This window comes from Rutilus rutilus (assembly GCF_951802725.1).
Source record: "Rutilus rutilus genome assembly, chromosome: 20".
NCBI classification, from domain to species: Eukaryota; Metazoa; Chordata; class Actinopteri; order Cypriniformes; family Leuciscidae; genus Rutilus; species Rutilus rutilus.
This window is the reverse complement of record NC_140225.1, coordinates 10,992,508-11,015,655: the sequence shown is the minus strand read 5'-3', so window position 1 is coordinate 11,015,655 and position 23,148 is coordinate 10,992,508. Positions and strand designations below refer to the sequence as shown.

At 38.7% G+C, this 23,148-nt stretch overlaps 1 protein-coding gene across 2 annotated transcripts in view; it reads right to left on the bottom strand.

The window, feature by feature from the left end:
* atrnl1a (attractin-like 1a) overlaps window positions 1-23,148 on the bottom strand; it is a 266,096-nt gene that overhangs the window by 69,858 nt on the left and 173,090 nt on the right. The window contains exon 28 of one of the 2 annotated variants that reach the window (XM_084390795.1): window positions 4,315-4,422. In XM_084390795.1, coding sequence (XP_084246921.1) covers window positions 4,315-4,422 — 108 coding nt within the window. Of the gene's footprint in view, window positions 1-4,166; window positions 4,423-23,148 lie in introns of those variants that run through there. The other variant, XM_084390794.1, reaches the window with a different exon arrangement.

Here is a 23,148-nt window from a genome sequence, read left to right as displayed (position 1 = left end):
ACGTGTGGGCTCTCAACGGTTACCCGCTGATTTCTCAGTAGGAGTGCTAAATACTATCACTCAGGCTAGAGCACTGTCGACTCGACGGCTCTATGCCTCAAAGTGGTCGGTATTCTCCAGTTGGTGTGTGGCTCGGGGATGCTCACCCCTCGACTGTGAGGTAACGGAGGTTCTCTCCTTCCTTCAAGAGCTGTTGGATAAGGGCAGAGCCCCATCCACGCTCAAAGTATATGTGGCGGCTATCGCAGCGTTCGCTGAGACAACGCTCGGTCAGTCGATAGGAAGGAACGATTTGGTCATCCGCTTCCTCAGGGGAGCTAGGAGACTGAACCCTCCCAGACCCCCGTCGGTTCCTGTTTGGGACCTCTCTACGGTTCTGGAGACCATGAAAGGTTCCCCTTTCGAGCCCATCCAGACGATTAGTCTCAAACATCTGTCATTTTAGACAGTGTTTTTGCTGGCCCTTGCTTCAGTGAAGCGCATAAGGGACCTGCACGCGCTCTCGGTGAGCCCGTCGTGTCTGGAGTTTGGGCCTAGTGACTCGAGAGTCATACTCAAACCTAGGCACGGCTATGTGCCGAAATCCCTCAACACGCCGTTTCGGGCTCAGGTTATATCCCTGTCCGCCCTGCCGGTGTTAGAAGAGGAAGGAGACTTGAGCTCTCTCTGCCCTGTCAGGGCTTTAAGAGCCTATGTGTCTCGCTCTGCTGTCTTTAGACAGACTGAGCAACTATTTGTCTCGTTCAGTGGACGTTCCAAGGGAATGGCTGTTTCGAAACAAAACCTATCCAGATGGATAGTTGACGCCATAGCGTTAGCATACACCTCCAGAGGTCTTCAGTGCCCATTGGGTGTCAGAGCGCACTCCACGAGAGGCGTTGCCTCTTCGTGGGCCTGGTCTAGTGGGATATCTTTACAGGATATTTGTATGGCGGCAGGCTGGGCCTCGCCGTCTACATTTATCAGGTTTTAAAACCTTGAGGTTCCCGCTTTGCAGGCTAAGCTGTTATCGGTGTAATTGAACACTGAGAATACAAGCGCAGTGCGTTACTACTATCTTACGGGCAGTATTACGTAAGACCCATATTCCCACTTTAGTCAAGGGTGTCTTGTCTAAGTGATGTCATATATTGCGTCTGCGGACGCAGCCACATATCAGAACGGAGAGTTCCTCCTCCTGTTCTAGGACTCTCTGTGAGTCCCTCTGGTGATTGTGCACTGTAAATCCTGGGTTCGCCTCCAGGTTTATGGTTGTTAATCCCTGCACGCACGGCGTCTTACATTGGGTTCCCGCAGCGTCTTAGCTAAGACGCAGTACGAGAGAACTCTCGTAAGAGAACGTACTCGGTTACTAACGTAACCTCGGTTCTCTCTAGTAGAGGGAACGAGTACTGCGTTCCTTGCCGTGCGTACGATTCACTTTGGTTCGCTTCTTCGATGAAATAAATCAAGTGAGTCAGCCTTTTCGAGCTACCTTTATAGGGCTAGGCCACGCCCGCGTCGGCGGGAAGTGGCCTCATTGGTCTGATGTTGCATCAGCCTGCGCTCGATAGGCTTATGCATTTGCTTGTAGAACAGCCAATGAGCAAACGAGCCGTCTTGCCTATGGCTGCATACTGCTGCAAATGCGTTTTACAAATATTAAAATTAAGGATAATTTTTTGCTTCAATATTCGTGAAAAGAGACTTTTCCCGCAGCGTCTTAGCTAAGACGCAGTACTCGTTCCCTCTACTAGAGAGAACCGAGGTTACGTTAGTAACCGAGTACGTTTTTCAATGCAGCAGATGTTGTATGCACCTGAAGAGTTCTGGAGGTAACAGTGAGGACACCTCAGTCAATGAAAGTTTCTCACACACTTCAGTCCAGATCTTGAGCACAGCAGGTCTAGCACACTTCTAGCACTCAGTATGTTCTTCCAGCAATTAGCAGTGTTCTGGTAGGATTCAAATTATATTGCAGCCATTAAAAAAAAGTCTAAGAGGCTTAGGCGTATTTTGAAAGCATATCCAGATTTCCATGCATATGTTCCCAGAGCTCTTTTCCAAAACACACTACCAACAAAACCACACTATGTAAAGAAGCTGTCAGATAAATAAGAGACCGGCAAACATTTGTTTGACTTGTATACGAGGTCAATGATTGCAGATGGAATTTAAAAGATTCTTGAAAAAGTCTGCATCTTAGAAAAGAAGTGAGAGAAGTTTAAACAGGGCCGATTAGATGAAGAAATCTCACCACATATCATCAAACTAAATCGAAACAATTCAGCTGGCATGCTATAAAATATACTTCAATCACAGCCTGGTTAAATCAGGTAAAAAGAATATCTCTGAGAGTAAAGTAGATATCAAGTAATTCATCTTTGAATTGGTGTGATGTGATCTTTTCATATCTCTTATAACACATACCAAAGAAATTAAACATTGTGAAAAGAAAGATAGTGTAAAATGATCAAATGCTTTGACAACAAACATTTCCATTCTAACTGCTACAGAAATGCTCAGGGCTAGTGAAAGCATCCATCTGCAGCCTGTGCTTACCCATCAACTTAGGCATGAAATGTGATGATGGCCCTGCTCTTTGGCCTTGCTGCTTAATGAGCGAATATTCACCCATATATTATGCAATTATGCTAAATGAAGACTACACTGTTACACCAGATGTTGTTTAATCAACCTCTGAATGAGGAAATTGCTGCAAATTCACGATTTCCACTCTCTTCTATTAAAAAAACAAACAAATAAAAAACAGAAGACTGTAGAAAGTATTGTGGGAAAATAGATAAACTCAAGTACTGCAACATCACATTGTGCAAGTTCTGAAGGGTTCAAAATATTTTGAGGCAATGCAGTGACAGGAAAAATGTAATTTGAGACATGGTCTGATAGGTACTGCACATGTACGAGAGATGTACGAGAGACCCAAGTTGTAGCCTGACCGGGGTCCTTTCCTGATCCTCAAACCACCTTCTCTGCATTATCTACAGTCACTTCTATCACTTCTATTACACTGTCCTCCAAGACACACATAAATAGAAAAAAAATTGTATGATGATAAATTTACCACAGTAGCACACATTTGATACAGAGTATTGCATGTGTGTTAGAGTGCAGCTTATTCGTGTGAACAGAGTTTTTTGTGTGTGTGTGTGTGTGTGTGTGTGTGTGTGTGTGTGTGTGTGTGTGTGTGTGTGTGTGTGTGTGAGGTTAATTTAGGGCTGCGCAATTAACCAAAATTAAACCGAAATCACAAAGTTTTAATTAAATAAGTATATGCTCAGTGAGTTTCAGGGTGAAGCGCAGCACTGAGGTCAGAGCGGATCGATTGGTTCGCAGCAAATGCTGCTCCATCTCTGGAAACGGTGTGAATTTGAGTCACTCATAATGTGCATTTGAAAAAGCAACACACACCAAACATCTTTAATCTATTCCAACAAAATAGAACATTTAATGCTATGCTTTTACTCAAAACTCATTTCATAACATCAGAGTTTGAAATAACGTGGCTTCATATCACAAACTATAGTATTCTATACTGTGATAAAGGCTATGTCGATTAGCACTGCATTATAAATATATTTTAGATGTCTAGAAGAACACATGTGGTTGTGTTCTTGTAAACATAAATGGTTTATCTGCAGATAAACCATTTATTGTCGCAATTGTATGTTTATTGTCTTCGTGTTTCATCAGTCAACATGTCTCTATTTGCGTTTTATTCAGCTATAGTGATATCTGGATGCCTTTGGCCATAAAAGGTATTTCCTGAAATGTCATAAGTTTTATGAATTCTATAAAGTCTCACTTCTGGACTTTCTGCGTGAGGGCGCCCTCTGGCTACGAGTATAAATGAAACAGACATTACATTACTGTACATGTATGTACTCGCTTATGCTCACTACACCCTATTTGGGGGGAAAAAGGGAAAAAAAAATACTTTTCTTAAAAGAAATTTAAAATAAACAAACATATGCGAATCCATACGTTTTTCTCCAGTGTAGAGAAGTGTACAGGAGGTTTTTTTTCTCAACTGAGAAATTACCATCACAGATTTTTATCATAATAATTTAACATTTTATAATGAATCTTCAGACCTTTCTAATGATTTATAGGTAAATGAAGCAGTATTTTCAAGTGCTCAACCAAAACGGATGCATGTTGTTTGGATTGTGATTAGTCATATTGGGTTATGTAAAGAAAAATGTGTGTGTGTTACATACATAATACATAATACAATCCATTCCATCTGCTGTTTCACAAATGTAGGTAAATGACTAACCAAATATCTACAAGCCTACAATGGAAGGTACCCACCTCCACCTGGCCCTGCAGAAGCTCCTCCTCTTCCTCTGGAGCATCGAGTGCCACTATAACAGAGGCAAACGGACGGCTGGCCATCTGCTGGCGCTCTCGCATTAGCTGCTGTAGAAAGAAAAAACAACAGTGTTCAGTTGCATAAAATTGTTACATAAACGTTATGAAGAAGCATTGCAATTTTACTTAAATTCCTTGTGTTGGCTTAATGCAAGGAATATTTGAAATGTGTGTGTAATATTTTTCAATTTGATTTGAGTCACTCGCAGCTGCATCACTCAAATCAGTGAGGGTCTGGATGTTCTTGTTCCAAACTGTGGTATGCATTATCACTTTCTCTAGTCTGTGCCAGGAGGACAGACATGAGACTGAGAGGAAGTCAAGGTGAAGGGTGGCAGGGTGTCCGTGAGTTGATTCATAGGAGAATCACAGTGATGATTGTTAAAGTACGCCTGACTATGTGTAAAAGTGTGTGTCATGGTCAAGAGACAAAGAAACTCACTAGTAGAGCATGGATGGTTTATGTTCCCTGACAAGTCCTTCATGAGGTGAGAAGGACACTGTGGCATCTCTCGCCTGAGCTTGTAAATGGCCCATAAAACGCATAATTAACCTCCACATGTAGTAAACAATGCTTGTCTGGGACGAGTGATGTTGAATGTTTGTATGTGTGTATGAGACCAATAGCCTTAGTTTAAAATAACTACACATGCATGCATACTATAGAAGATATATGTTCTATTGAATGACAACAGTCAACAATAAAGATCATTTCAGAACATCAAGTCTGGAAACTGGGGAAGCATCTGCGGTAGCTTTTATATCACAGAAAAGAGCAAATGAAAACTGATATATGAGAGAAAATACTAGATACACTCAGAATTGCTTTTTATCACATGAACTTGCACACTCTTTATGCTGCGTGCACAGTATCACACACAACCCCATTTCCACAAATGGTATAAACTGCAGTTCTTATGTGAGCTGCGAGTTTCTAAATGGGAATGACTTACATTATATGTAGCAAAACACCAATAAAACAATATGAACTCACATACAAACACAGCCAGAGATATTTAACCAGTTCTGTGTGTAAGTAGGAGACACACCGAGGTAGGTATGCTTTCAGTGTCTCCCCATGTATTAAAAAAAAATCATGAATGAGGAATATGACGACTACTGTAGTACCACCCTTAACATCACAGTAATTGAATGGAATTATGCTTGCCGGATTTCTTTGATTCCTTCCTGACAACAATACAAATAATAAAACATGTTTAATTGTAAGAATGGATGTAAGGAAATAATGCTTAGTACAGAAAATGCCTTGATACTACACAGGATTTAATGGACAGTAAGTTTGGTCATTGTCACAGAATAAACCTGCTGATAAAAGAGTCATCCTGAAGAGGTTTCTTCTGTGATAATGACTGGCTAACTACAGTGGGGAGAACAAGTATTTGATACACTGCCGATTTTGCAGGTTTTCCCACTTACAAAGCATGTAGAAGTCTGTAATTTTTATCATAGGTACTTCTTCAACTGTGAGTGACGGAATCTAAAACAAAAATCCAGAAAATCACATTGTATGATTTTTATATGATCTTATTATTTGGTACAGAAACCTTTGTTTGCAAGTACAGAGATCATACGTTTCCTGTAGTTCTTGACCAGGTTTGCACACACTGCAGCAGGGATTTTGGCCCACTCCTCCATACAGACCTTCTCCAGATCCTTCAGGTTTCGGGGCTGTCGCTGGGCAATACAGACTTTGAGCTCCCTCCAAAGATTTTCTATTGGGTTCAGGTCTGAAGACTGGCTAGGCCACTCCAGGACCTTGAGATGCTTCTTACGGAGCCACTCCTTAGTTGCCCTGGCTGTGTGTTTCGGGTCGTTGTCATGCTGGAAGACCCAGCCACGACCAATCTTCAATGCTCTTACTGAGGGAAGGAGGTTGTTGGCCAAGATCTTGCGATACATGGCCCCATCCATCCTCCCCTCAATACGGTGCAGTCGTCCTGTTCCCTTTGCAGAAAAGCATCCCCAAAGAATGATGTTTCCACCTCCATGCTTCACGGTTGGGATGGTGTTCTTGGGGTTGTACTCATCCTTCTTCCTCCAAACACGGAGTTTAGACCAAAAAGCTCTATTTTTGTCTCATCAGACCATATGATCTTCTCCCATTCCTCCTCTGGATCATCCAGATGGTCATTGGCAAACTTCAGATGGGCCTGGACATGCGCTGGCTTGAGCAGGGGGACCTTGCGTACGCTGCAGGATTTTAATCCATGACGGCATAGTGTGTTACTAATGGTTTTCTTTGAGACTGTGGTCCAGCTCTCTTCAGGTCATTGACCAGGTCCTGCCGTGTAGTTCTGGGCTGATCCCTCACTTTCCTCATGATCATTGATGCCTCACGAGGTGAGATCTTGCATGGTGCCCCAGACCGAGGGAGATTGACCGTCATCTTGAACTTCTTCCATTTTCTAATAATTGCACCAACAGTTATTGCCTTGTCACCAAGCTGCTTGCCTATTGTCCTGTAGCCCATCCCAGCCTTGTGCAGGTCTACAATTTTATCCCTGATGTCCTTACACAGCTCTCTGGTCTTGACCATTGTGGAGAGGTTGGAGTCTGTTTGATTGAGTGTGTGGACAGGTGTCTTTTATACAGGTAACGAGTTCAAACAGGTGCAGTTAATACAGGTAATGAGTGGAGAACAGGAGGGCTTCTTAAAGAAAAACTAACAGGTCTGTGAGAGCCGGAATTCTTACTGGTTGGTAGGTGATCAAATACTTATGTCATGCAATTAAATGCAAATTAATTATTTAAAAATCATACAATGTGATTTTCTGGATTTTTGTTTTAGATTCCGTCTCTCACAGTTGAAGTGTACCTATGATACAAATTACAGACCTCTACATCCTTTGTAAGTAGGAAAACCTGCAAAATCAGCAGTGTATCAAATACTTGTTCTCCCCACTGTATATTATTATGCAGATAATTACACAGATACTTAGCAAATAAATAAATGGACATGAAATATTGATTTGGTTCGAAATAATTTCATTATGTGAGATGAAAGAGACTGTGGAATGATATGAAAGATTTAAAACAGTAAAGAACAGTTTGTTGGTTATTACACAAAAATTATGCAGAATGTCACGACTGACCTATCAAAATCAAGTATTAGAGAGCCGGGTAATACATTATGCTATTGTTCAACTAACTGATTGAGCATACAAATATGTTTTCCTTTCCTCAAACTCATTACACCTAAACAACAGTTTACACTAGGGCCAAAGAACCAAAGTCAACCAAAGAAATGCTTAGTCGACCAAAGTCCTGTCCTGCGCAATGATCAGTCGACTAAAAAAAAAACCCGCGATGTTTTGCATTTTGATTGAACATTTATTAAACAATTGTCATAGAGCATTTATAAAACCACAACGAAAAAACATCAATAATACATAAAACTATAATAATAATACAATTCTTTGAAAATTAAGTGATTTTTTTAACTGCGAAGTGAGGAGCTCTGTCCTAGGTCTATAGTGACAGTCACAATCGCGCACCTGACCACACCACACGCTACAAAAAATATAACTGCTAAAACTGCCAAATAATGAAAAATCCTAACAAAAGCTCTCGTTTATACAGGCTGTATATTCTTCTTTACTTTCAAAGCTATGGGTTAACTTTTGTCCAGCCGATCTAGGCGTTTTAAAACAAACACACAAAAAACCCAAATAGCCTAAAAAAACAATCCTAATAATAATAGGCTGTATAGTAGGAAGGCCTATAGGTTTATTTTCGTTTTGTTACATTATTTAGGCTATTTTCAAATGCGTCAAGTGTACAAATAAAAACAAAAACATAAGAAAACACATCTATTGAGTCAGCATAATAAAGCCGTTAAGGCTACTTACAGATCTGCAGGCCTAATCCACCTTTTTTATGTTGTGGGCCAAAAACACTAACATGTCCACATTCTTGGGTAAAAGACAGCTCCTCGACTTGTTAACAATAAATCCTGCTTTGGAAAATATGCCCTCTGCAGGAGTGGAGGTTGCAGGGATGCAGAGCAGGCGTTTGGCTGCCCGAGCAAGTCGTGGATATCTCTCCTCATTATTTTTCCACCACGCAAGTGGCCCAGCAGTGTCCACTTTACTTCTGTCCTGAAGATAATCTTTCATTTCGTCGCAAGAGGATCTAACAAGTAGCATTCTAACTGAATGAATACAGCAAAACTACCTATATTCCTTACTGAGCGCGAAGCAGCAGTGCAGCCAGCCACAGGTGCGGTTCCCGAGTGTTCTACGTGGTGCGCTAAACTGTGGCGCTGTTACAAAATAGCCTAAATTAAAGCATTTAAAGTTGGGGATAAAACATAGGCTAATTATATTTAGAATACAGTAATATAAGTGCTTATAAAGGAATAAATATCAGGCAGTAAATCAATGAAAATGTCTTTATTGGTAAAAAAAAAAGAAGAAATTATGCAACTGGTCGACCAATGAGAATGTCAGTCGACCAAGACGGCATCGACTGATTAGTCGACTAAACGACTAAAGTTGACAGCCCTAGTTTACACCTTTTAGCAACTGACAAACACCAGGATATCAGCTACTCTACATCTTTGAAGCAAATACACTATAAATATGGATTTGCAACCCTGAGGTAAAAAATACAGTACATTAGGATACGTACAATACACTTTAGGAGTAATTAATTAGCAGTTGAGTTTATTATTCTTTTATATTAATATCACATGAAGGATGTTCGCTTAAAGGCAGTTCATTACCTTGAGGCTGGTTTACTTGATCAATAACATCTCCCCTGGGTTCATCCTGATTTATGTTTTCTGAGGTTCATGGAATAACTCAAACCTTTATTCAACCAATTACCCAATAATAAACACATGCAGTCTCACTGCATTCAGAGGGGATAAATACACAACATAATGATATAACCACATCCCAATCATATATAAATAATAATAAAAAAAAGATTAAAACTATTATCTAACATACCTTATACTGTTTGCAGACATATATTCAGTCTGTGTATTGGTGGTGGGGATTTTTCAGTGACTCTCTCTGCGAGGTACATCTTTAAACGACTACGTTGGCAACAATTGACTGTCTTAATGAATGTTTCACGTGAGGATTCTGTTTAGTTTATACTTCTGAGGGTATGTTTAAATGACAACGATGTACTAAAAACAGAAATGTTTTTTCCTTGAGATTTTCCCGTACACATGAAAGTGCTGTCAAAAAGATCCCTGTTCACACGGATCCACAAAAAAAACTACTAAAAACGCTGTATTATGCATGCCAGGCCAGTAGTTGGCGATGCCACTTCGTAAAGAAGCACTACAAGCACATACACTGAGCATGTAATATGTATGGGCATGGCGTAACTATTTGCACAAATTTGCGTTTTTGTAGTTCTACATGGAGAAGATAACAATATCGGTTTCAAAAACATGCACTTTGAAGCCTGTTTTCCATTTTTAGTTGAAAACCATGTCGCGTAAACAGCCCCTTAGTTTACCTATGTTAGTTCATGTTTCCACTGTCCCTGATTCGTCCGCAGCTGAATCATCCATCCAATAATTTTTCCAAACCGCTGGTCCAATGTGGGTATAGCGTAATATCAAACATGTATAAATTCATTTTTAATTGATTATTAAATTGTTTAATTAAAGATTACACATACTAGTTGTCATGAAAGAGTTCAATATAAATCTTTTCATTACTACTGGAGCTGCCAGTTTGTTAAGTTTCAAATGATTATTAAACAGCAAGCACAAATTATGCAATAGCAGTAGCCCTTTAGGCACACTTCGTGTCTGAATAGTCGAGTAATGTACGGATTAGTGAATGGGGCTATAGGGGGTGATTTCAAACACAGCTTGTGTGTGTGCTGGGGTATTATAGCATGGTGCTTGGAGTGCTGATGAGGGACATGTGCGCATGATCAGGTGCCGGGGAGGATCATGGGAAATGTAATCTGTCAATGCTCAAGCACTTTAAATACAGACACAAAATCAACACCTAAAAACACCCTTGAAAGGTGCATAAAAGTTTTGATTTGACTGCTTGATCACCCTTCTATGGATTTGCTGATCAATTTCAGTGTTAATCTTTATTTTAACAATGGGATTAAAAGTTAATTTGCTGATTCTGGGAAGAAAAAACGCTTGGTATTGTAACAGTAATATACCGCAATATAATTATATGCTAATAATTGATTGTGTATGTAGTAAAAGGCATCCGTTATCCATTGCCTGTATGGATGCAAGACAGAACAAAAGCATTCACACCTTTGAATAGGCCATTTCTGAACACAAATTGATAGAATGGGTACCACAGAGACCCTCAGTTTAGGTGACAATAGCAACCAGGCATAGTTCTGTAGTGGATCCGTTGTAAACATCCACAATGTCTTTCTCCAGAATGATGCACAATAACTCCGGCCGATAAGAGAATGTAATTTCCGACTCATTCCAGCACAGTTGTAACAGAAAAACCTGTTTACATTTCAAGCACAGGCAGAAAATTAAGCTCTTTTGTCACCATAAAAACAAGGAGTCTCACAAAAACAGGACACACTGTTTTTATTCAATAGCATCCAAAGGACCAAGCTGCTTTGCTCCTAAACAAGCATAATTGTGGTCTGTTTCCTCAAGCGTTTTTTGTAAACTGGCAGAAAACAGACTAAAATCTAATTCAGACCATTTGACAGACTAATTGCATAATAGCTTCACAATATATCATTTCTATCCTATTGCCAGCTGCTGAATGACTATGCTGGATTTAAGTCTTACACTTCAGCCATTTTATAAAAAACAGGAAATTTCATTGGCTCAAAGTTTATCTTGGCATCACAGAAATGTCAGTCCGTGACATTAATTTCTACATTCCCTATTTCTGTCTGATTTTTTTAAATAGATTTTTTTATTTTTTTATTAGTTTTATAAGAACAGCAAAACAACCATATCCAGCATTAATGCCAGCTGCAAAAAATAACGCAAAGTGGAAACTGTGTCCGAATAGCCAAAGATGGCCAGTTCCATTTCAGGAGGGAAAGTTTGATCATATGCCACCGAATACCAAGAAAACAAATATCTTGCCAGTTACTCCAGAGTTTCAGGCAGAACCAAAAAGAATGGGATAAAGTTCCCTCTGCACCCTGACATCGGGTCACAAATTGGAGACACAGCTGGGTAAATCTTGTGAAGTTTGGATTTAGAATAGTGCAGTCTGTGTCCAATTTTAAACTGAATTAATTAGACTTAGACTTAGAATTCCTTTATTAATCCCCAAGGGGAAATTAAAGTGTTACAGCAGCAACAGAAAAACAGGACAACATGCAAGACAAATTGGAGTCTTGCATTGATGGAACAGATATGTATTTTCTGTAAGATTTTTATGTTTTGTAATGTATATTATGCTCATCAAGTTTTCATTTAAAAATACAGTAAAAACAGTAATATTGTGAAATATTAATACAATCTAAAATAACCGTTTTCTATTTTAAAATATTTTAGAATTTAAATTATTTTTGTGATGGCAAAGCTCCATTCTTCAGTGTCACACATGATCCTTCAGAAATCATTCTAATATGCTGAGTTAGAGCTCAAGAAACATTTCTTATTGTTATACATATAGCTGCAATAATAGTGCTGCTTAATTTTTTTTTCAAAACCGTCATAAAAATTCTGGATTCTTTGATAAAAAGGAGAAGTTGAAACAGAAATTTTTTGTAACAATATAAATGCATTTACTGTCAGTTTTGACAAGGTCACCGGCCAGGGACACCGGCACGGGCACGGACGGTCACCGGCACGGACACCATAGACACCGGCACGGTCACCATCACCAGCACGGACATCATCACCGGGCATGGTCACCATCACGGACACCATAGACACCGGCATGGTCACCATCACCGGCACGGACACCGGCACGGACATCATTACCGGTACGGTTACCATCACCGGCATGGACACGGACATTGGCACGGTCACCATCACTGGCACGGTCACTGGCACGGACACCATAGACACCGGCACGGACACCATCACCGGCACGGTCATCATCACCAGCATGGACATGGACACTGGCATGGTCACCATCACTGGCATGGTCACCATCACTGGCACGTCACCGGCACGGTCATCATCACCAGCATGGACACGGACATTGGCACGGTCACCATCACTGGCACGGTCACTGGCACGGACACCATAGACACCGGCACGGACACCATCACCGGCACGGTCATCATCACCAGCATGGACATGGACACTGGCATGGTCACCATCACTGGCATGGTCACCATCACTGGCACGTCACCATCACCGGCACGGTCACTATCACCGGCACGGACACCATCACCGACACGGTCACCACAGACACCGGCACGGACACGACAGGACACAACAAAAACTTGAGCATGAATTTGACTTGATTACATGAGACACACCAACAGCGGTTACACAAACAAAACTTGACAGATACAATGGAAACATGAGGCACGGACACGGAGACTAGAGACTACAAGAAACACCTTTTTAAGTGCATGTGGTGAACGCGCTCAGAAAAGCGGATGTTAGAACAGTGCATCAGCACACAAATGAAATGTTTAACTGGCAAAACTTTAAAGCAAATGCAAATAATGAACTTTTGTGAATTGCAGTATCCCGTGAGTGTAACTCGACTTCTGCTTTACTATGTGATGTGAATATACGTCGCATTGTACAGTATGTTGGGACGGAGGCGCCATAACTGCAACTGATAGAATACACTAGCACAATACTATGATATTTCTTCAAAAGCAGATCGTGGAGATATTTTAATCGTCCACGATCAAAAATAGTGATATCCCTCACCCCTATATGAAAGGTACAGGCCCTTTAATTTAATATTTAAATCCAAATCCAGTGAAAAGCCACAGCCATCAAAAAGATTCAAAGATTCCCCAGAAACAAGAATATGCTTCATGGAATCCACCAGAAGAAACCCAGGTATTCTATGGTGCACAAAAAACATTGCAAAACACAAAGACACATCTCAGGAGCAGGGGTAACAGTAGGACCAGACAAAAGACTGTTTGTAATCTTGGCATGTCATCTCACACTGTGCAGCTAAGTGCCGATTAGGACTGCGACACTGTCATCAAAAGTGAAGGAGAGATATCAACACTGATGTTGATCTACAATAAACTTGAGAAAAACAATCACTTTGATTGACTCCATGTTGATCATGATCTTACTGATCTATCAAAGAGGAAAATGTGCAAAACCAAGACCCTCCAGACAATCAGATGGGATGGGATGATTGTCTAGTAATATTCTGTGGGTGCAAATGAGTCCTCGAGTTACATTAGCATAAAAACATTTATGTACACTGTACATTGTAAATACAGTCGATAAATATTCACAGATGAGGAATCTCTTTCCATTTTAACAGGCCCAGTTGGGGAAGTTATGTAATTCTGCTGAGCGGAGCAGAATAAGTGATGGTCTGTTCCCTCTCTGCACTCATACAAATGCTTTATAAATGGACCAAGTCCTTTCAGTCCAGGATCATGGTCAAGTTTATAGTCCACAGAGAAAATAAGCCAAGGAAAATCTGATTGGGAAGGGAGGAAGGGATGAGAAATGATACGAGAGAGAGGGGAATAGAGAAGGATATGGTCAAGAAGAAGTGAAGGAAGTAAGAGCAATGGCACTCTCTCTCCTTTACTTACTTCTGTCCCCAGATAGTGTGAGAAGGATGGATGGGGTGCCAAGCAAAATGTAGACACAAGAGTAATTCACTCTCTGTTGGCATCTCACACTGCGGTGAGAGGAGGAGGAGTGTGTGACAATTTAGTGGTCATCATCACATCCTCACACTACACATTAACCCTCATCATCAGTGCTCTCTGACACGTCTCATCCACTCCTGAGTGTTTGTGTGTGTGTGTCAAGGAGAGACTTTCTTCTAGCCCTTAATCGCTGTTAAAAAAGGATAACACTTAAGATGTTTGGGGTCATTTTGACCCCAAACTTTTAAAGAGCGATTGCATAAGGAAATATACATTTTTTAAATGGAAAACTATATATCATTTTTTTTATTTACTTCTCAACTATACATTTATGCTGTGTTTTTGTGGAAATTTTGAAGTTTTTTACCTATTTACTGCACAATTACATAACTAGGCCATAAATTGGCTCATGAAAAAAGATTTTTTAAAGAAAAAATCACTTAAATGATGATCTTAATTAAATCTAAATAGTTTTTGGACATTGCTCTAGGTGTTAGGGATAGAATAGGGGGGTTTGTTCCATGTTGCATATGTGACATTTTTCAGATTTATGCCAGTTTAGTTGATTTTATTTGCCAATTTCTATAAAAATGCTCTCTGTTGCAGTGACATACGTGTGTGTTTGTGTGTGTGTGTGTGTGTGTGTATGAGATAGAAAGTTCGTTCAACTTTGGGTTTATGCTCTAGGACCAGACCTTTATTTAAATGCAAAAATTTTTAGATTTATGCCAGTTTTGTTTATTTTATTTGCCAATTTCTGTAAAAATGCTCTCTGTTGCAGTCACATACATGTGTGTGTTTGTGTGTGTGTGTGAGTGTGTGTGTATGAGATAGAAAGTTCGTTCTACTATTTATTTATGCTCTAGGACCAGACCTTGGTTTATTTGTAAAAATTTTCAGATTTATAATGGATTTACTTTTATTTTTTTGACAAACAAAATTTTAAAAAGTCATTTTTTTCATTTTCCCATTCATTTTCAATGTGACGTCATTTTGACCCCAAACAGCTTAAATGGTACTTTTTTTTTACACACCTTTAGAACAACCAAATCAAGCCCAGTTTTTTTGTGCATGTTTAGATAGATTATTTAGGAAAAGTCACAGAGTTTCATGCCCCTGAGATGAAGGTAACACTTTTAAAAAATGAAGGAAAAGTCCATTGGGGTCATTTTGACCCCAAACAGCGATTAAGGGCTAGAACTGCTGTACAATCAAAATAATCTTTGTTGTATTCATTTCCTATTATCACCGTAAAGCTGCTTTGAAACAAAGTGTATTGTAAAAAGCGCCAAATAAATGAAGGTGACTTGACTTGAAGTGATTAACAAAACTCTGCTGCTATTCCAATTTGAAAGAATTGAAAAATAGATTTAATAAAAACAGAAATATGATAACATAAACAAATAAATAAAAGCAAAATATGATAATATAATGAATAAAATAGATAAGTAAATAAGTAAAATTATTTCATATGATAAAATACAAATAAACACAAGCAATATGATATTTTTAGACAAACAAACAAATAAACAAATACAAAAGCTAAATATGATAATATAATTAGTCAATAAACTAGTTATATATTTTATATATAAACTGTTTTACATTTTATAAACTAGTTATACATTTTATATATAAAAATATATGTTAAAAAATGCTAATTCATAAATTAACTGACTTCAAATGATAATATAAAAAACAAAAGCACATTTTAGCTAATAAAGTAACAATATGAAATGAAATAAATACATAAACAAAAACATAAATCATAATATAATAATTTCAAAAGATAATGTAAAAATATACAAAATATAAAAATATAAAGCTGAAATATTCCAATAATAAATAAATAAATAACTGTGATAATCTAAATACAAAATGGTGATTTAAAAATGATAAAAGTATAATTATCCTATTCCACCTATTCCTCAGCCTCATTTTGAATTTGATACATTCATACTGAAAAATTTGGTATATTATTAAACTATACTTACAGCAATTATATATGAATTTCTTTAAAATTCATTCCATATTTATTCCATTTACATCTCGAAATCTAAATTACAATCCTGTTTGTTAAATTGATTCAAACACATTCAAAATGTGTTGGCATTAGAAAGTAATTATCAGATTAGTTTATGGTGTGGAGCTTTCCAGTAGCTCAAACAGTCGAGCGTTGGTGCTTGCAATGCCAAGGTCATGGGTTCGATTCCCAGGAAAAGCAAGAACTGATTAGAATGTAAATGTGTACCTTGAAATGCAATGTAAGTCGCATTGGATAAAAGCATCTGCCAAATGCATAAATGTAAATGTAATGTAAATGTGTGTGTTATCCTTCCTTCCATATTTGCCATCCCTCCTTTATCACCTTCTCTCTCTAAACTGCAAAACAGCTCAGAGTGCATTTACTCCTCAAAAGACCAGCATATCATTTCACAAAGTGCTAAATCTTACCTCCGAGACACTGGCACGTCTCTCTACAGTGTGTTGTGCACAGACTGGTACCATTTTACTCTTAAGGGACTCACACGGTCCCCTGTGAGAAAGTGTAGGCGTGAGAGAGAGAGAGAGAGAGAGAGAGAGAGAGAGAGAGAGAGAGAGAGAAAACAGTCACACTGTTTAACACAGCTGTAGAGCTCAGTCTATCACCTCACATTTCAAGGGGCCACACACACACACACAGGAGTGAAATTAAAGCTATGTGCTAATCCTATATTCATTAGTTACTGCTGTGAGAAGTCTCTTATGCTCACCAACTGCATTTATTTGAACACATATAGAGTGTGAAATATTATAATCCAGTCTTCAGTGTCACATGATCATTAACATAATATGATGATTTGCTGCTCAAGAAACATGCATTATTATTATCAATGTTGAATGATAAGAATAATTTCTTACTAAGAATAAACTCACTAAGAATCATTTTGAGCGGAAGAAAAACAGAACATAACATAACTAAAAACATTTATATTCACTTATTCACTATAGTAATGCCCATGACATTTTAAAGGTCACATATTGTCAAAAATGCAAATTCCTGGCTTTTTTGATGATAACAGAGGTCTAGGGGCTATGTAACTACCATATACGTTTCAAAACAGTCAATCCACAGACAAATGCACACAGCCTGCATAAAGTAGCTGTGCCTTTTCACGAGCCGTTGTGACTTCCGGAAAAATGTGATGTCAGAACTACACAGTCACCGACCGCCTTCAGTCAGCACCCCGAGCACTGCCCACCATCCCTCCCTCCTTTTGCGATCGGTTCAAAGTTAGATTTTATCAGCTGGTTCAGTGGCCAATTGTTTGGAGTTAGAAATATATAATTCGTGCTGCATATTTAGTAATTTTGCCTCAGATACAGGATTATACATTCGCTTTAACAAGCAGGTTGTTCATTACCACAGCAACCGCTTGCGTGTCATGCTGAATGCGATTTTCGTGTTTAAAAAGTAACTATACATAAGAGACGGAAAGATGCAGATAACTATACATTATTTAAGGTTATTTCTATTTGTTACGATATTGATATATGAACTGTTGTTGTCAAGTAAGCTTCATGCTTTCCCCATTGCGAACGTGCACTCCTAAACTGTAGCCTATGGGTGCTGCACTGCTCTAGTTGACTGCTGCGCCTTTTCCCCCGAAAATATCACGTTAACAACAACCCTTTAGAAAATGTCATTTCTTTGTGGATCGTTGACATTTCGTACCGCGGTAACGATATATACCGTCATACCACCCAGCCCTAGAAATGATCTTTCGGCCCTATATCCTTTCCATCCTTTCCAGATTTCCATCTCCTATGCTTACGAAAGGAAGTGAATAAAGCACAAATTTGACATCACCTTTAGTTCAACTTCATCACGGCAGTCACAGTCCACCGACAACATGTCTTTATTCCATTAGTGTTTGTAAAGCAGTTGCCTCCTGACTTCAAGGTTGAGTAAGTCAAAGCTAACAGAATATAAGACAAGCATAGACATATCTGCTTCTTGTGACAGCAAGAGTGCCCTCAATACCCTTCATCTACCGTTCATCACAATATTCTTCTCAAAGAGAAGAGTCAGAGGACATTTTCCAGCAAGTCAAAAACTCTAAAACAAGATTACTTTTAATAGAGTACCCTTTGATATGACTTGATTCTAAATTACGAACTTAATATATTCTTTCTAAAGGTGAAAGCAAACAGTCTTTGCAGTTTGTCTCAAAGGTCATCTTTTATTTCAACTTCAGCATGGTGAGAAACAACTTGTTATGAAGAAAAACTGTAATATTTCCAGAGTGATGTCAGATATCTTGATCAAGGTCTGTCGTTGCCCTCTAATTTCCCTGGACCAGCAAATCCTGCTTATCCTAACAATGGAAGGCAGAAAAGAAGGTGAAGGCCTCCACCAATTGAAGAACCCTCTGGTGGGCCACATCAATGCGAGTCAGCCTCTGAAATATGATTCAGCAGATTTACAGCTTCATCTCGACATCCCCTTAACGAGGAGTTCACCCAATCAATCTCTGATCGATACCAATCTCCAGCAAGGGCCATGACGTGGAATCAACCAGCATCCCTATGGAGCTTTAGTTCTGGATAATAAAGCATACAAACAGAGAGAGATGGGATAGGATAGTGTAGTCGTATGCCCTTCAGATGAGACGGTAATATGGATGGACATTATGGCATTATCAACCGGAATAAAACCTTCAGACTTTCAGAGGGACGCTGATGCTAAGAAGGATGCCCAATCGTGTTTATGACCTTCCATCAGCTTTTCCACAAACCATGTCCACATTTAATTTAGAGGAAATTACAGTGCAAATTTAATCTACTGGAAATTACTGAATGTTATTATATTGTTGAATCAGGAAAAGTGCATTCTGTTAAACAAGTTAAGATGTACACATGAAAGTCATGCACTCAATTTACATTAACAATTAACTTCGATTCAATGACTGGCATACTTGGTGATCATGAATGAACAAGACTGAATAGCATGGTAAGGATTTAAAGTCAAACCGATGACTGGCGGGTGGCTCTGAAATGAATCTGAAATGGAATGTCAATTGACAATAAAATGGAGGTCAATAAAACAAAATGCATTTGAATTATAATTAATATGACAACATGCAAAATAGTAATGAATAGCTAAAAAGTCGGAAAAAGTTTATTTTTATATATCTGTCGTCAGACAGTATGACTATTACGGATTTGCGTCTTGCTTCGGACTTGACTGCTTGCTAACTACTATTCAATCGTTTATTTAAAAAATATATATTCTGCTCACTGTAAAAATAAAAGACAAGAAGTTTATGTCAGTAATTTAATTTTAAAATATCACAATTCATTGATGCCCAATTGTCATGTATAATCCAGTCCCTATGTGGCACAAGAAGCTCAAATTTAATTGGACAATGTGAAGTGGAGTGTTAATTTCCCAGTCTTATTCATAAATCAGTTGAAAACTACATAGACTGTTTTCAGTTTTTTTAAACAAAGGTGAAATAGCTATAAAAAAAGTCCAAATGGACAGAAGAATTTGCATTTGTGGAGCGATCTGGATCCATGGTTTGTCTCATTTTAAAATTAAATAGCGTTTATTAAAAATCGGATGGGAATGGACTTCAAAGCACGGCCATGCAGCAACAAAAGCTGCATTAGTGCTTAATTTACTCTTATTAATGTACTGCAAATTGATTTACCGTTTGATGAAACTATTATAGTTGGCTATTAAGTCCTAGTGCCATCTACAGACATATAATGTGAAATGTAGGCTGTTAGGTCAAGAATACGCAAAATGGTGATGCGAAGCTTGGTAAGGAGTAAAGAGTTGCTTGGAAAAGAGTGAAGATAGAGTTGTGAATATGTGTTCTCTAATTTACCGAATAACAATGCTGTTCCATGCCATTAACACTTCGGCTACAGTAACACCACGACAAGCGTTGTTTGGAAAAGTTTTGTAGGTCAGTCTCAACCAAAGGCTAATCTTTTATTTCAGTCATCCCTGGGCTGAGCGAGCAGGCCTGTTTTAACCATCTTGTTTGAGGCCAATCTGCACCAATGGCATCCAAAACTATGTTTCAGAAGCAAGACAGAGCAGCAACAAAGGATAAAAGTCATAAGCACAACCTTCAGGCATAGATTCTTATTACAGAAAATGCACAAACAACCCCAACACTCCAAAACTTATGTTGCATTGGTATGCAAAATATTGCACATTATGAATTTAATGTTTTGTCTAAGCAGACCAAAGTGAGTCTTGTAAGGATGACAGCAGGGGATGTCTCCACAGGCGTCTGGAAACGAGGCCAGCAAGATTCCTCACAAAATCACAGCAGCTCTACAGCAGAGTTTAGCCAGAGTCTATGAGAACTAACAGCAAATAATTTTCTATCTGAGAATAATCTCAAACCAAAAATTAAAAAAGTTGCATAATCCAGAGAAGTAAATGTGGATATTTGGAAGTTCAGATGCTAACTAAAGTAAAAGGTAGGTATATTATGAGAAAATGTAGGTCAGGCCCACTGTGAGAGATTGTGCGCTTAAAAGCAAACAAAGGCACAGGGAAAACAATTGGGACAAACAGACGTCCCAAAGTACTGAGCTGGTTTGTTTATTTAAATATAATTGAAACGAAGGAAGATTCAGATCTAAATGTGAATTTGGACTGCGTTTCAAACTGCCATCTCATTCGGATCCTGTAAAGTGCACCGTAGTGCATTAAAAAGATCATTTTAAGACATTGAGAAATGTCTCCTTTTCCCCCCCAAATTCATGGAAGTCAGTGGGTTCCAATATTGTTTGTTTCCCAATTTTCTTCAAAATATCATCTTTTATGTTCCACCAAAGAAAGTCATACAGGTTTGAAATTACATTAGGGTGAATAAATTATGACAATTTTTAGTTTTGGGTGAACTATTCCTATAATAGTTGCATTTTTTGCGACTATAACGTGCCATTTCAATTGAAAAATATCCACAAACATTTATTAAGCAAGTAAACAGAGCATATGGCTGAATTACAAATTTGTTCGCCATTAACACGAGCCACTAACGAGTATAAATAGGCTGGTAAATGCATATGCAAATGTAACATGAGCCATATCTACAAGGCTTGAGGCAATTACAACACACTGAAAGCAACATATGCACACAATTCCCCCACACACACACATACTCATAAATGCATCCAGCTCACATACATACTTTTTACAACTCTTCTTGCCTTTAAACTATCCGTCCTTGCAGTGCAGTCTTTAAAGTAAAGGGAGAAAGAGATAAGTATAGAGCCAGTGCCGTTTGACTGCTTGTTGACTCTTGAGAGAGGTTTTCTCTTCAACAGCTCCTCGGATGAGAGAAGAACTGGCCTGATTGCAGCAGATGTTGGCACTTGAGTGGCGGCAGGCTAGAGGTAATTAGTGCCCAGCGCCAGCTATGTCTGACTCCTTCTCATGCTCTCAGTCTCTTTCTTTCTGCAATGACCACCATCAGACCATACAGAGCAGCACTGAATACTGCAGGGATAATAAGATCACTCAAACTGCTAATCAGCAGGATCAAAACACGATCTGTAGAAGTTTTTCTCGACTGGGTGCTAGTGAGAGGGTCGTGGACAGAAGGGATAAAAAAAATGCCAAATGCAAATAATAAAATGCAGCTAATTATATTTGTATATAGCTAAGATAGAAAACTGAATAGCCAACTTTAATAATTTAGCAGACACTTTAGACTACAGTGTTCAGTCATAGTTTAATTCCCAGAAAACACATGACTTTATAAAATATATTCCCTGAACTTATGGTAAATCACAGAATAAAAGTAGCTGACAAGTGCATACAGTAAAAGTAAAAACACATTTGAGAACTCAACAATATTAGCAGCACCACATTACAGAGTTTCACACGAAAACCAGATTAGATAAAAAAAAAAACTATTTGCAAATGATTGGAATTCATTAAAATCCTCTCATTTAAAGGCACACTATGCAAGATTTGTAACTTAATATAACAACTTTGAAATCATTTCGATGGTAAACGAACTCGTAGTAGGGTGAATCATCCCGATAGCAAAGCGAAGCGAAGCGGGGCGGCTCTGCGTGAGTGGTATTTACGACAGTAACGTTAAATAAAAGTACTCCACAGCGACTCTAGGGGTCTGTTTGAGAAAAACAGAAACTGCATAGTGTGCCTTTAACTATCAAGTCTAAGGTTTATGATGCATTTGTGAATCCGGAGGACATATGTCGGAAGGTCCATTGAATGAATGAGGTCCAGTCACTTTTTTTGTTGCTGAATGAATCAGTATGTTTGAACAAACTGTTTAAGTGAATGATTCAATGACTCACCCACAAAGTCAGTCATTTGTTTCATTACTGAATGAGTTAGTGTTGTGAACAAATCGGTTGAATGAATGATTTACTAACTCATTCAAAAAGTGTGTTTAACTTGGAACAATACTGTGCAGACCGATCGCTGTATGACATCAAAGTCGGCAGACCGCATGCTTCGAATCGCTCTCGCTGTACTTTAATATCATACACTGATCGGTCTTGCACAAGGCCGTATTCACTTGTTCCTAAGTGAATCAGTGTATTTGAATAAATTGGTTGAATGATTGATTTACTCACTCATTCACTCATAAAGAAAGTTACTTGTCTCCATCTACTGGTGTAACAATGTATCCTGCACAAAGACTCACTGAAAAAATCCCCTCCACTAATGCACAAACTGACAGTCTGCCTGGAGCAAACACCGACAAGCAGCTCCATTATAATATATGATTGCATAAGCACAGCCCTAATTCATATGTTCTGCTTACAATGCAGAGCTAGACAAAATAAATAAAGTGAGAGGTGTAGACATACACAACAAGACAGGCTTTTATTGGTTTTTATGCAATAAACCGTCATTTAGTTTGGCAAGTGTTTGTCTCTGTCACTCTCTCCTGCTGTTTTGTCTCTCACAGGACTGGTATGTGCCAATTGCTTGTCTTGGTCACTGCCCAGATCTCTCATGCGACTGAG